This window comes from Tauraco erythrolophus, chromosome 1, assembly GCF_009769465.1.
Source record: "Tauraco erythrolophus isolate bTauEry1 chromosome 1, bTauEry1.pri, whole genome shotgun sequence".
In the NCBI taxonomy this organism is placed as follows: domain Eukaryota; kingdom Metazoa; phylum Chordata; class Aves; order Musophagiformes; family Musophagidae; genus Tauraco; species Tauraco erythrolophus.
The window spans coordinates 46,050,711-46,064,777 of NC_141465.1; the positions used below are offsets into that span (position 1 = coordinate 46,050,711).

A 14,067-nucleotide genomic window follows, 5' to 3' on the forward strand; every position below is an offset into this window, starting at 1 on the left:
CTACTGCAACTAGTTGCTTCACATTCTACGGACAGCTACTGTCAAATATTACACAGCACATGCTGTCTGAATGCTAGTTAAATTTAACTGAATGCTAGTTAAAAAGAGAGAGTAAACCAAGAGTCACTAGGTTAAACCCAATTTTCTCAGACTATAAAAGAGAAAATTCAGTTTTATCCCAAAATACTTTAAGGTACACATTCCCATCTACACTTCCTCTATTCCCCCCAGCCTTCCCCAGCTACAAACCTATAGAAACCAGACAGCTTATCTGTATAGAGAAAGCTATAATGTAGAAAAATATTTGCATAAGCAATGGACCCAGAGTAATTTTTCTAGTGATCAGTTTTTCAAGAAGCCAGTCTCCCACAAATGCTTTTGCAGTTCTGTTATTTTGTAGAAAGAGATATCTTCAGATTTACAATTAGCAAACAAATTCTTCTGTTTCAAATTTTCCCCTCAAATCCAGCAGAATTTTATTTTCTATACAACTGCTGTCTTTGTAAATATTTTGATTTTCAGGTCCTTGGCATAACAGCAAAATCAAGAATTGTGAAATTCAGTTATGTTACACTCAAATGTGTGTTTCCACAGGTTTCAAACTGCTTTGTCACAAAACAGGCAAGAAAAACACTTTTATCTAAAATTACTCTGAGCTCCCAACTGCAGCTCTCTGAGGGTGCCCCTCTGTAGGCATGTGTGAAGTTGACCTTGGTCTGCCAAATCACAAACTAAGCTCCACAGCGTGCGAAACCAAATCAGTCCCTTAATGTCATCATGTAGTTTTTACATATTTTTATTTGTCAGCAATGGAAAGAAAAAAGGAAAATAAGAGTAAACACAAGTTATATACATGAGTATTGGACCAGAAACAACTCTAACTCAAGTTACAGAAGACTCAATTAAAACATCACCGAGTAATCTCATGAAAAATTAGCTTCCCGCTCCTCCATTACAGGTTCAGTTGATTCAAGCGATGCCACCTCGGAGGAAAGGCAACACGGGGCCTCCTTCTCTCTCGGATGCCAGGCGCAACACAGGCCAGCTCACCAGCAAGGGTTCTGTCCCATAACCCGGGCTGGGAACAAACTGACTTGATTCCCAGCCACGTCAGAAACTGACATGGTAAAAGCCCACACGAGTTTAGGACGCTGTTAACAGTTCCTCAGAGATGACAAGCGTGAAGCAGCTCCCAGGTCCCTCGCGTAAGGACAGTCCTTGCTGAACAGCTGAGTGCACTGACAGTGCACCGCTTGGCAACATGCCCTGCCACTGCCTGATGTGGTCTACAGAGGGTACGAATTTCAAAGGCCAGTCAACCTGGAACCTCTCGACAGCATTCAATTCAAAGGAACGATTTTAATAAAGCAATTAATACTAGTTTAACAATGTCAGAATTATCATAAACACATCAATCCTACGGGTACTAGATTTAAGAAACAAGTCCTTTATGCCAATTTCTGAGATCTCTTAAGGCAACATAATACTGCAATTAAAGGATGTGAACTTTAAATTTTCTTATTTATTTTTAATTAGAAAGCCACTTCAGTTACACAAATCTTCATCGTTTCAAATTAATGTCAACAGCTTAAATCCTGATCCTGAGAACAGATTCAAGTGAGATTACTCTCACATACTGTTTACTTGTGCAAGTATTTGCAAGATTCAGCCCTGAAGTCGCTACACAACTATGTTCCTCATTTGTGAATAAACTCACCTTTGAACTCAGTAATACATCGTTCTGTCATATGCCATCGTATTCTCTTAAGTTCTGCAAAACCACGTTTTTATGTATATATTAATTCCTAGGCAGGTGAGTATGTCGGGAAGAAGGGATGAAGAGCTCTTACAAACCACAGCATCTACGTGGCAACCGAGGAAACGTGCGAAGAAACTGAACACTGCACAATCAGACATGGTTATCCTCAAGGGATAAACAGTAACAATAAACATTTGGGCTGTTTTCTACAAAACTATTTATATCAATCGAGACCACTTTGCACCACCTAACACATAAGGATCTAGAAGTGCTTATTAAAGGTGAGGGGGGTGGGAAATGTCTTCCATGTCAATGAGGTTAAGATTTCACCCTAAATACTAAGTGTGGGTGGAGGTGAATAAGAGATTGCACTACACTGCAGGATCAGTCCTGTTCACTTCCTGGAGAAAGGGAACAGCTGTTTCAAAGCAAATTCTACATGCCACTGAGGACAAAGAAAAGTATGTTACCCAGTTGGAGCAGCAAGTGTAGTTTACATAGCCAAAAAGCAGCTTGATTTTTCCAAGAACACTACAACTAATATCCATATTCCTTAGGCCAGTGTAAAAGGGACCTGCTTTAAACACTGCCCAAGAGGTAGCATAAACTGCAGCAGGACAAAGACTTTCTCAGTACTGTCCTAGGCCATCACAGTCAAGTAGAGGCAAAGACTGTGCATTTGAGTTGCAAAAGAAGCATTTCGGTATCCTCTGAATATTTCTCATCAAGTGCTGACTCTGAAAGACCCCTTGTTAGCCTCAAAACAAAGCCTAGAAAAGCAGGGAACACATAAGTATATGATTTGGAGAGACTTCAGTATCTATTAGCATTAAACTAGGCAGGGGATTAACAGATTACACTCAAGACATGTACATCAGAAAAATGCACACTGGACGAAAAAGTTAAAATATTTCTTACACTACGACACACAAGTTGTTTGTAAAATCTCAGGAAGAATCGAGAAGCAAACATCTCTTGCTCAGTTTGTTTCTGTTAATCACTAAACACAACAGATATGAAACATTTTCACTGAAAACATTTTTTCTACTTCTGTGTCCTGTAACTCAAGACAAGCAGGTTGCAACAACATTAGCAGGCCATACATCTGAAAACCATGAAAAAGAATTACACTTTTATATCACCAGAAAGTTTGGAATTAACAGCCTCAAGACAATAAAAGTAATAGTTATAACAGACTCCAATCAAGGGTAGAAGTAACTGAAAAAAAATATCAGTATCTGTAGTTAAACTAGCCATATTAAAAACCCATCCACCCACATTTTTCAGGCATATCCATTGAAAAACTCTTTTAATCAAAGGTCAGCTGCTGTTGATTCTTAAAAGACAATTTGCAGACTTATACCCCTATGTAGAAATACGGCATGAGGACAATGAGTGAAGAACAATTTATGGCATACCTGGCATCTCCACTAAAGCACAGGCTGCCTAGACAAGGCTGGAGAGGAGAAAAGTTGCTTCTCGCTCATATTCACCATAATGTCCACCAACGGACCTTGGGAAACGGGAAGAAAATGCATTCCTTGTGCTCTACCTTCCTGCTTTGAGCTGTTTGTACACGCTCAGGGTTCTTGGAAATAGGTGCCATTTCAGGGGACTTCAGTTTTCAAGCACTAGAGCGTTTCAGTCCTCAAAGCCAGCCAGTTGTTTTGTGAACAAAGAAGTGAAATGACTCATATACCGTAACATCCTCCACGGTATCTTCAGCTTTCATTCGTTGGCTTCCACGGTTTATATTCCCTTCAAGAAAACAAGTTCAGTATGCCTGCATCCTTTCTTTTCATGTATAAGAAGACGGCCAAGAAGAAGCACAAGGTCAGGATTTACTACTTCAAAATACAATTTCTAGCAAAAGCTGATACTCAGCTTCTAACATAAACTATCTTATTCCTTGGAATGTTTTAGGTAATGTTCTAGGAAAAACTGACCACACGCAACTGCGAAAATATGAGTTTCATCGCAAATTTCTGTTTTTAAGCAAGCCCTCCTCTGCGATTACTAGAAAACATACACAGCTTGAAATGAATTTAAAAAACAGTAAGAACTTACGGGTGAGGGCAGAAGTTAAGTGACTAAATTTTAGTAGATGTGACTTCCAACTGGTGTTCCAGTCAAACTATTACTCTGATTTCACCCCAGCAGCACAGCCGTATCGCTTGAATAGCAATTTGCCTTCTCGGCAGCAGTGCCTGCCGTCATGGGAAATTATTGCTCTGGAGGCCACACACGTCACACCCTCACCGTGCCACGTAAAGATCCCCTCGCCAGGGTCAAACGAGCCCAGTTCGGGAACAGAAGAAGATGGCCCCATCAGCTCGCTCCCTCTTTCTACCTGCTGGCAGAGGGGGCTCTGGAGGGCACTGCCTACCAGTGAATAAGTCAGACAGCCTTCTGCAGCTGTCCTGGTATCTCTTTGCCTCTGAACAGTAAGGCACCACTCGGCAGAGACACACGTGGCAACCTGGCGCTCCAAGGTGACTCAACCGTACAGTGCAGGGAAGCCCACAGAACCTCAAAGCCCTTCAAAATGACCAACTATTTCCGTACAAATTCTTGAACCGACTGCAACAGGTAAGAGTAAGGGTTTGCAAGGTAAGGGCTCCGACTCTTCAGAAACGGGGCTACGTGAAGCTTACTGCTCAAAGCACTTCGTAATCCTTTGATGAAATGTGCTATGTCAGTGCAAAGTACTATCATTAAGTCAAACTAAGATTTTTTTTTTTTTTTTTAAATATCTAGGGATTTCCCAGCATTTCCCTATCCACCTAACAGATCAATTCTTTATAAAAATAAATATTGGGAGGATAAAAGGGACAGTTCCCTCCCCCAATTTCAGTAAACAAGTTTCATTTTTCCATGTTAAAATCTGCAGTATCTTTCAAAAAAATATCAAAACACCTAAGAGAAACTGAGGGTGCATCAGAGTTGCTTACAACTCATCTACTTTATTCCCGTGGCTAAGGTATCACCAGAACTTCTAAATCTCATAAATTTTTCTGAAAGGCCATAGCATCAGAAGCAATATTTGGCAAAGACTTGGTGAAGAAGTTTCCAGTTACTCAGCAGTAACCCTTACAAGAAATTTAAGGGGAAAATACTTAGCTTTTTTCTCTGTTTTTGTTGTTTGTTTTTTTTTTTTAATTAAATCAGGTCCCTCCCATTTCTGCGATATTTCCAGTCTCACGTATTTAGACCAAAGACACTTTCCAAAAGCTGGTGTACAACATCTTTATATACACTACAAATTCAGATTACCAGACTATAGTCAGACATTGAATATATAAATAACTTTGCAAACTATTTACAGGTTTTAAACTAATCAGGTTCCAATCAACCAACACTCTTAAGGCAAATTCATTTGTATGACTGGCTGTCTGGCCTTTCAGCTTTTCTCTCCCCTCCCCAACCCCCCAAAAAATGATAGGTAATAAACCTGAAATTACCCCCTGCCCCTGTATTGACAGAATTTCTGGTATGGAGAAATGATCTAACTACTTATGATCTTTCCTCAAAACAAGGAAAAATGTATAGAAATGCATTTCTGTGTTTGCGTGTCAAGAAAATCATTAAGGTGCATACCAAGAAGTGGAAATCCCAATGTCTTATAACAACATAATTTTTGTATGCACTTGACAAATGGATTTGGGAATCTGGGGAAAGCATCAGTTTAAAGCTGCACAACCCTTTTTAGTACTATGCATTTATAAGCTCATTAGATATAAAATCTGAAGAGCTCAAAGGGATTTTCTGTAAGAGGTGACACTGTGCAATATAAAATGCAGCAAAGAGTGGATTTTCAAAGCATATGTTTAACTACATTAGAATTTTTCTCTTATATCCTATTGCTGTGCAAGATACTATTCACCATTTAAAGGGATTCTGCACACCTTGCCAATTCTTACGTTGGAATAAAAACTGGCCAATTTCCAATAGTATCTTTTGGTTACAACATAGTATTCTTAAGTGCAATCACAGTGCAATCCCTTTTGTCAATGCATGACTGAAGCAACCAAGCATATTCTGGTGAAGTAGACAGGATTCACATACCAAACGTGCTTAGTGCCTTAAGTCCCAATCATCACTTTGTTCTTACTATTTTTCAATGCCCTGATTAGGTCTTTGTTTGGAAGTAATTAGCTATTGTGGTTTAAAGGATTTTGGAACAAAGCAGAGACTTTATACTGAACGCAGAGGTCATCTCCAACAGAGACAAAAGGTGCCAAATTATCGATTAGCTTTATATTTAGAAGCATCCCGTGGTTCACTGCTAGGATTGCTCCAGTCATCTGCTTCAGGTGTGGTCTTGTAGTGTCGCCATGCTGACTTATTAAAAACGGGAAGTCTTTCAAATGATTCACTTGAAAGGGCCTATGGAAAAACAAAAGCAATGGTAAGATGTCATGAGAGATACTAAGAACAAGATGATACTCTGGGGAGTTCTACAGTTTCAACTTCTGCATTGAACAAATGTCTCAATTATCCAAGCGTTACATGTCAAAACACTATTTTGAAAACACTTTGGCTGTGACTAATCATTCTAGTCATAGTCGAAGTACTAGTCACAGTAAAAGTTAAAAGAAAATAGTAACACTTTAAAATATTTGCCTTCTTTTCAGAGAGTGGTGTCTATGAAGACAGCAAGAAAACAGTTTTGGCCAAAAACAATTCAGGGATATTCGTCATTGACAGCGGGCAGACAGCTCCTTTACTTCAACAATTCACTTCAACAAACCTGGACTGTGTCAGTGCACTGATCTGCGAGGACTGATCTAGTTCAGTCCATGAGCATGCCTTTTTCCTCTGAGAAAGGCCGTACCTTTTTCCTCCACAGATACATGCACAGGATTAAACCCATCAGAAACCAAACTTAGCACAGTTAGCACAACTCACTCGCCACAGACAGCAAGGCGCAGTGACAATGCTAAGTCAGCGACCTGCTCATGAGCTACATGCTGCATTCTTTTAAATTCTCTGATGGAACTAAAGCACTTGGTTTCAAACTTAAGCCCCTGAGAGGCTGGGACCTCTCAAAAAATGACAATAGGACCAAAACAGTCTATTGCACAGAAGTCAAGTACTACATAGTAAAAAAAACAAGCACTAGTCAGTAGTCAGTCAATAGTCTTCTCGGTTTTATTTTGGTCAAAACTTTCAGAATCAAAAAGTATCAACCAAAACTCTCTCTCATCACACAGTTCTTTGAAAATTCAGCACTTATGATGGATTAACAAAATGCAAAGATCAAACACAGATGACTGGGGAGGGAAAAAAAAATAATCAAAGCAACCTAACTAGTATTAGTACCAGGTTAACATTTATCATGTCCGCTTTTAGGTTTCTGTATAACTGATTTAGATAAAATAGAATTAAGATAGCAATTAATTAAAACAAGTTGAAGAATGAAAAGAAAGTTCACTTATTCAGCCTGCTATAAACTATCAAATTGCACTGCATTACTAGCTTATAAAAGAGTAAAATTCATACCTTCAAATAAATTACAGCATCTGAACCAACGCCTTCCATGGAGTAGAGTTTAAGATCACCCTGAAAGTACCTGGCATACAGACGAGATATTGGCAAGCCATAGCCAAACCCAGCCTATGAAAAAAAAAAAGGAAAACCATAGAGGAAAGTTAGAAAAATCATTTATAAACTGATAAATACATCATTTAATCATTTATAAAACAGAAGATACATAAATACTAGATTTGCATCGAATTACTCTTCAAGTTTTCTTTTATTACTCAGCCTGCACTGTAAGATGACATTCAACCTTTTGAGCAACCTCCTTTTTTCCAAGGCATAATTTTTTAGCTTAAGTACAGAAAAGGGAAAAACATCAGATTGCTTTGTTAGGATTACCTTGTCCATTTTGCATTTTCTCAAAGAGGTGGGTAGCTGTAACATACAGTACGTGCTGCCTCCAATCATCAAAGCAAACAGATACCCCCAAGCCTGGGATTATTATTCTCAAACATCTCCACACTTAGGAGACTACACAAGAAAGCCAGCGAGAACTCTGTTTACTTCTTTTTGGTCATATTATTAAGTGATTGCTGATGCCATACTGCAACAGAGATCAGAAGACTACCTATAAAGCAACACAAGGCAAATAATCCTTGCTGCTGTTCACCCATCTAACTAAGATCAGGATTCCAGAGCACTGAATGATCTGCTGACGACCAAGACTCTCTACAGACCACACAATTTTCAAAGCGCAACAGACCTGACAGGTACAAGTTTTAGATTTTAAGTTTGCAACACTAACATTGATAACCATATCTGTCTGCAACAAGGTCAACACTTGGCACCTTTTCCAAGCCACTCTTGTCAGAAGTTGTAAAAAAATCCAAGCCTCTCTCACTGCAGCCACGGAGTTAGATTTTGGATTTTGGTCTACACTTCGTATTTGCTGAGAATCACAGTGGCCGATTATTCACTTGACACCCCCCGCCCCTCCCCCCGAGTTTTTCAGGGCTATCCAGAGCAATTTCAGACACACAAGCATTTAAAAAAAGGATATACAAGGCAATGGAGTAATAAAACTTTTCATAAGGGTGGATTACAAGAAGAATTAAAATTAGTTTTCAGAAAAATAATAAACTCACTCCACTATAATATCTCTACAAAAGCAGCCTGACAGATACTGAGAATCATGCCCTGAATCTTAAAACCAAAGCCACAAAATGATACAAAAAAAAAAAAAGAGAAGGCTAAGAAGCATGACTTGCAAGCATCATACACAGCTAACGTGTGGTATCACTTCATAGGAAATACCTTGAGGGCGGGGTGAACGTTGAAGAACTTTGTACTGCAGTATCCATCACAAATTCTCTTGCTGTTACCTACTATCTCTGCAGTATCTTTTGACCCCTTTGCCTTGTTTTTACAGAAATCTAAATTTAGTCATCTCAGATTGGTTAGAGTTGCTCACACTGATGACTAACAGTTCTTCTGAGTAAAATGAGAAACAGAAATGCCAAGATGCCCTTTTCTACTCACACTGCTTGTCAGAGTTACTAGTCTCCATTTCCACAGCTGAAACAGTTGCTCAGCTGCACTTTTCCAAACAGCAGCATGCTTTAAAAACCTAGTTCTCAAAGACTCCGATTAGAGACACCTGCATCACTTTCAAACATCTGGTCTTGAAACTGGATGCATTTCTTTCTTAATCTCTAAAACTGGAAGTTATTTGACTGTCTTTTCAAGAGCTCAAAACAATTCCCAAAGCTGACTTGCATCTTTCCTGGAGACCAGGCAATAAATACGTTACAGAAATTAAAAAGCACAGCAACTGAAAGGCAAATTGTAGATAGCACACACCCCCAGGAACAGCTCAAGTAAAGGGCAGTATTCAAGCAATCCTGAAAACATATTATACCTTCCTCTCCCCAGCATTATGCCTCCTTAAAGCCCATGCCTAAATTCTGTTTGCCTCCTGTTTCTTCCAGGATATTTTTTTTTTTTCTACACGCTGTGCTAGCCCACATAATTATTTCATACTTCCCTCTTCTGAAAATTTCCTGTCAGTCTCTTCTGTGTTGCCTTCAGGTTATTTTCCAAAACCAGACAACTTACATGAAATATGAAGACAACAGATCCCAGATGAGTACCTTGTTAAGGTCAAGACTTTGCAAAAGACGATTAACCAGAAGTGATTACTACACAGGACTGTGCTTGACATAGAGGACAGAATATAGTCAATGATGGCACATCTGCCTTGAGAAGAGAAGGCTTTTTAGAGCCAATTTCTCATTAAATATTACAGTACGCATTATACAAATAGGAAACTATTAAGTTTCTGTGTGACTAGTGCCTACAGGTTCAATTAAACCTAATTTAAGCTATGTTTCTCCCACTATAAACAAATGCTGCCGGAGAGAGAATCATTACATTCTCTAAGAAAACCTAATTATCATTAAACATCACCAGTGTTTCTACTGGTGTACAGCAGTACAGATGAGCACAAGACCTGCTAGAATCCAAATGCTGCCATGGTAACAAGGTTTCTCAGCACTTTTTAAAGAACGTTTGCAATGACACTGAGAAAGAATTTTCACCAATCAACAAAGATCCCTCTCTTCCACTCCCCAAGTCCATGAATGTTTCATAAACAAGATAAGGGATCATATAATAAGGGGAAGGAGAGTTAGAACAGAAAAATACGTCTATTTACACTGCACTGCAATTTAGTTTACGAATATTGTCTAAGTCAAGAATGACACTAGCACAGACCTACCTACCTACCTTCTGGAGCACTGTAATTCTTAAGTGGTTTGATCTTTGGCACTAAGCAATAAAGGAATTCTCCTTCTGTATGGACTTTGAAGAGGATTTACGCAGAACCTTTCTGCTGAAGGATTTTTATTTCTAGACTGACAATCAAAGCATAGCATAATTATTTTTATAACTGGATCTAGGCCCATAATACATAACATGTGTCAAGCTTCACTGCTGAAGTCCTTTTTCCTTTTAGTGGAAAGATATGCTGCAGACTCACAGTTATTGACTTTTTTCTTTCTGCACACGTGTATAAATAAGAGAGCTTAACAACTTGTCTCAACATTCAGTCATGCACAGGCATCAGACTCACAGGGCAAAAGCTGCCAGGTTCACAAGACAGGGATACTTTGCAGGTCTGACTATAGTGACACATAGACAGAAGAGTAAAACCAAGCCTGAAAACAGGGTACAACAGAGGAAAACTAGGTTTAAATGCCACAGAATCAGAGTAAGCAGCCTTGAAGATGAGGAAATAAACACAGGAAAGCATTGCTAAAGAGGCATGGGGAGGGAGTGGGAAGAGAATAGCGTCAATCCTCAACTGAACACGTTTTACAATCAGAGAGCCACAAAGGAAGGACATTTTAATAGTGAATACAACTGGTAATCAAGGTGTAAGTTTATAGTGAGAACAAGTTTCAGGAAATCTTTGTAGGCTGATATAGTAAATTGCTGATCAAAAGACAGAACAAAGGCAGATTATTAATCAAGAAAGATTCTACCATTCTTGACAGAAAGAAAAAGGCTTATATTTGAATTAAGGTCTGTTCCCTATCACTCATCTCATTCAAGATGATTTTCTATGAAAAAGCTACATCATTATTTGAAACATGTTATTAAGATGTGTTGCAGAGTTAGGAGCCATGAAGGACTAATATCAAGTCAATGCATATACAGAACTGGGTTTCACACCTACCACTGTGGCATCAAACACTGTTGAAAACAATGCAATACACTCATGCACCACCATGCTATAAGCCTGCTATAAGTCTTACAGGACTAAGACTGTACCATAAAGACTTTCTGCTAAAAGCCTAAAAGTATGATAATTATTTCTGAACCACTCTGAACTGGTTCCTCAGTTCACCGTTGATTATTTTATAACAGAAATAGTCACATGCTCTCTGCACTGCATTTTATTAGCTGCCTAAAGGCACTTTAAGCACTGAAGTATCAGGAAAAAAAAAAAATCACTTAAGAACATGCCTACAAATACTTGAGAAAACAGCCTACAAATACTTGAGAAAAGATGGTGGGAAGGTAGGGGAAGGGCCCTTTACATTAGTGTTGGGTGATAGAACAAGAGGAAATGGGTATAAGCTTAGTCAGGGGAGATTCAGGTGGGATGTTAGGAAGTATTTCTTCTCTGAAAGGGTTGTCAGCCACTGGAATAGGCTGCCCAGGGAGGTGGTTGAGTCCCCATCCCTGGATGTGTTTAAGAATAGGGTGGATGATCTACTTAGCGATATGGTTTAATGGGGATTAGGGACGGTTGGACTCGATGATCTCTAAGGTCTTTTCCAACCTAGAAATCTATGAAATCTATGCTAGGTGAGAGTGTTCCTAAATAGGGAAAATAAACTTCTCAAAGAATCAACTTTTTCTCCACATGCTTGAAGATAAAGGATTGCATCAGAAGCAATAGAGAGTAAAGATGACAAGAGGCAAGATTACAATATCAGTATTAATCTACTTATTGAAAGCCAGTCAAATGGAACAGTGACTGTATCATTTTAATTACAATGACCCAATGTGTAATTTAATGAAATAATTTAATAATAATAATAATTTCCTTCTAATAATAATTTCAGTCATGCTTGCTTTGTATCTACGTGTTTGTATCACACTGAAATAATTCCTTCCTTAGGAGAAACTATGGGGAAGTTTTGTCTGTTTGGAATCTGACCCTGGTACAGCTCAGAATATCATGGGCGATATCTCCAGCTGAACAGAAATACACCAAAAGTGTTCGTATTACATGGAGGTTTGGGAATATTTTTTTAAATATGTTTTTACAGTCCATGACTTAAATAAAAATAATTTTCAAAATTCAATACAAGCTTGTGCATTACTAGGAGGTTTTTCTCAAGTGCTATAATTCCGACAGTGCGGCTCACCTTTTCAATACATTTATTACAGGCAACTTAGATAAACAGTAATTTACACACCAAGGAGGAGCTTATTAGGTTGTCTACCTTATCGGTAGCACAGCATTAAAAATCCTGTCTGTTAACCTGTGAAAATATGTGCTTATGCAGACATGCTTGTTTCCAAGAATATAATGTCAAGACAAAGAAAAGCAATTTTCTACTCCAAAGACTAAGTGATGATAACAGAACCCATCTTCCCCCGATATGTTTTACCTGCATAGAATTGCTAATGATAAACAATTTCTTCAACAGAAAACTTGGTCCAGTAGGCTCAGTGAAGGCAAACATACAACTAGAGTAATGCAAAGGAACATTTAAATACATATTGCAATTGCTTACCAAAGGCACAGCTCTCGAGGGCTCCAAACTAGGCCTGGGTGCTGTTGAGTACATGTAGTTAAACAATCTGTCTATTTTTCTTAAAGGTACACCTCCACCTTGATCACTTATCTAAGGAATGAAAAGTTAAAGAGTTTAAATATTATGTTCTGAAAAAAAACCTGCAAAACTCAAGCAGCATTATCTAAATGACTTTAGAAATATTAAAAGGAGCAGCTAAAGACTTTGGGTTTGCCTAGTTTGGAGCAAAGCAGGCTGAGGGGTGACCTCATTGTGCTCTACAGCTTCTTGAGAAGGGGAAGTGGAGAGGGAAGTGCTGAGCTCTTCTCCCTGGTATCCGGTGATAGGATGTGTGGGAATGGTTCAAAGCTGCATCAGTCAGGGGAGGTTCAGACTGGACATTAGGAAACATTTCTTTACCAAGAGGGTGGTCAAACACCAGAACAGGCTTCCTAGAGAGACAGTTGATGCCCCAAGCCTGTCGGTGTTTAAGAGGCATTTGGACAATGCCCTTAATATAGCATGCTTTAACTTTTGGTCAGCCCTGAAGTGGTCAGGCAGTTGGACTGGATGATCACTGTAGTCCCTTCTAACTGAAATATTCTATGTTCTAATGAATATGAAGCAAATGTCAGAAGTGATACAGTAATTAATTTGCCTTTTCAAATCACAAGTCATACTATTTTAAACCTAGCAGGTTTGTAAGCTGCATATTATTTTTAGGCATTTACCTTAATAGATAGATCTTCTTTCCCCAAAGTGACTAAGGTTTTGATTGATGGATAGCCTTCTCTCTTACCTTCATGCAATTCCACTGTAGCTCTCATTGAATTCTGAAGATGAAAGAAAAAAAAACAGTGTCTTTGATTCTAACTTTACTATATATGCTTTTTGTGACAACTTAAGAGCTTGCATTTATTTTGTTGACTCTAAATACTTTTTCTTAAGTTTGTATATAAGACAGAAAAGGCCATATTTAAACAAATTCAAGAAGTGCTTTCAAGTCAATGAATTGTCCAGTTAAAGTTTTACATCAGAGCAGAGCTCCATTATACATTTTACCTGATATAGTGTTGGACAACATAAAACAAGAAATACATTTTTTTCTGTATGAAATCAAGTAATTATATATAAAGGACGACAACATCCTTCACTTTCGCCTTGCAGAACACCAATAACGATGTTCACCACAGAGAACAAGCTTTGATTTTCTCAGCCCTGGGTCACATAATTGTTAAGTCACCATCTATCAGTCTGACTTCATATCTATTAACAGGGTCCACTGCCAGTCCGTTACAAATTACCATTACTTACAGTCACAACTTACTGGTTTCATACCGTTTCATGACTTGTACCAAGACATACCCACAAGTAACATACAAATTTTCACCTGTTCTGCCGTTACAAATGGCAAAATAGGGGAAAATTTAAATGAACACACTTGACAAATGTCAGAAATCAAACCCCAAATACCATTATTTAGGAAAGTTTCTCTCTGACCAAACGCATTTTCCCCTG

General features: G+C 38.5%; 1 protein-coding gene across 1 annotated transcript in view; it reads right to left on the reverse strand.

Moving 5' to 3' along the window:
- Positions 1-810: 810 nt before the first annotated feature.
- PDK3 (pyruvate dehydrogenase kinase 3) overlaps positions 811-14,067 on the reverse strand; it is a 62,134-nt gene continuing 48,877 nt past the window's right edge. Inside the window, exons 8-11 of the mRNA XM_086618691.1 lie at positions 13,281-13,382; positions 12,550-12,660; positions 7,262-7,375; positions 811-6,145 (exon numbers count right to left, since the gene is read on the reverse strand). Of these exons, the coding sequence (XP_086474817.1) occupies positions 6,002-6,145; positions 7,262-7,375; positions 12,550-12,660; positions 13,281-13,382 (471 nt within the window). The 3' untranslated portion in view covers positions 811-6,001. The remainder of the gene's footprint in view (positions 6,146-7,261; positions 7,376-12,549; positions 12,661-13,280; positions 13,383-14,067) is intronic.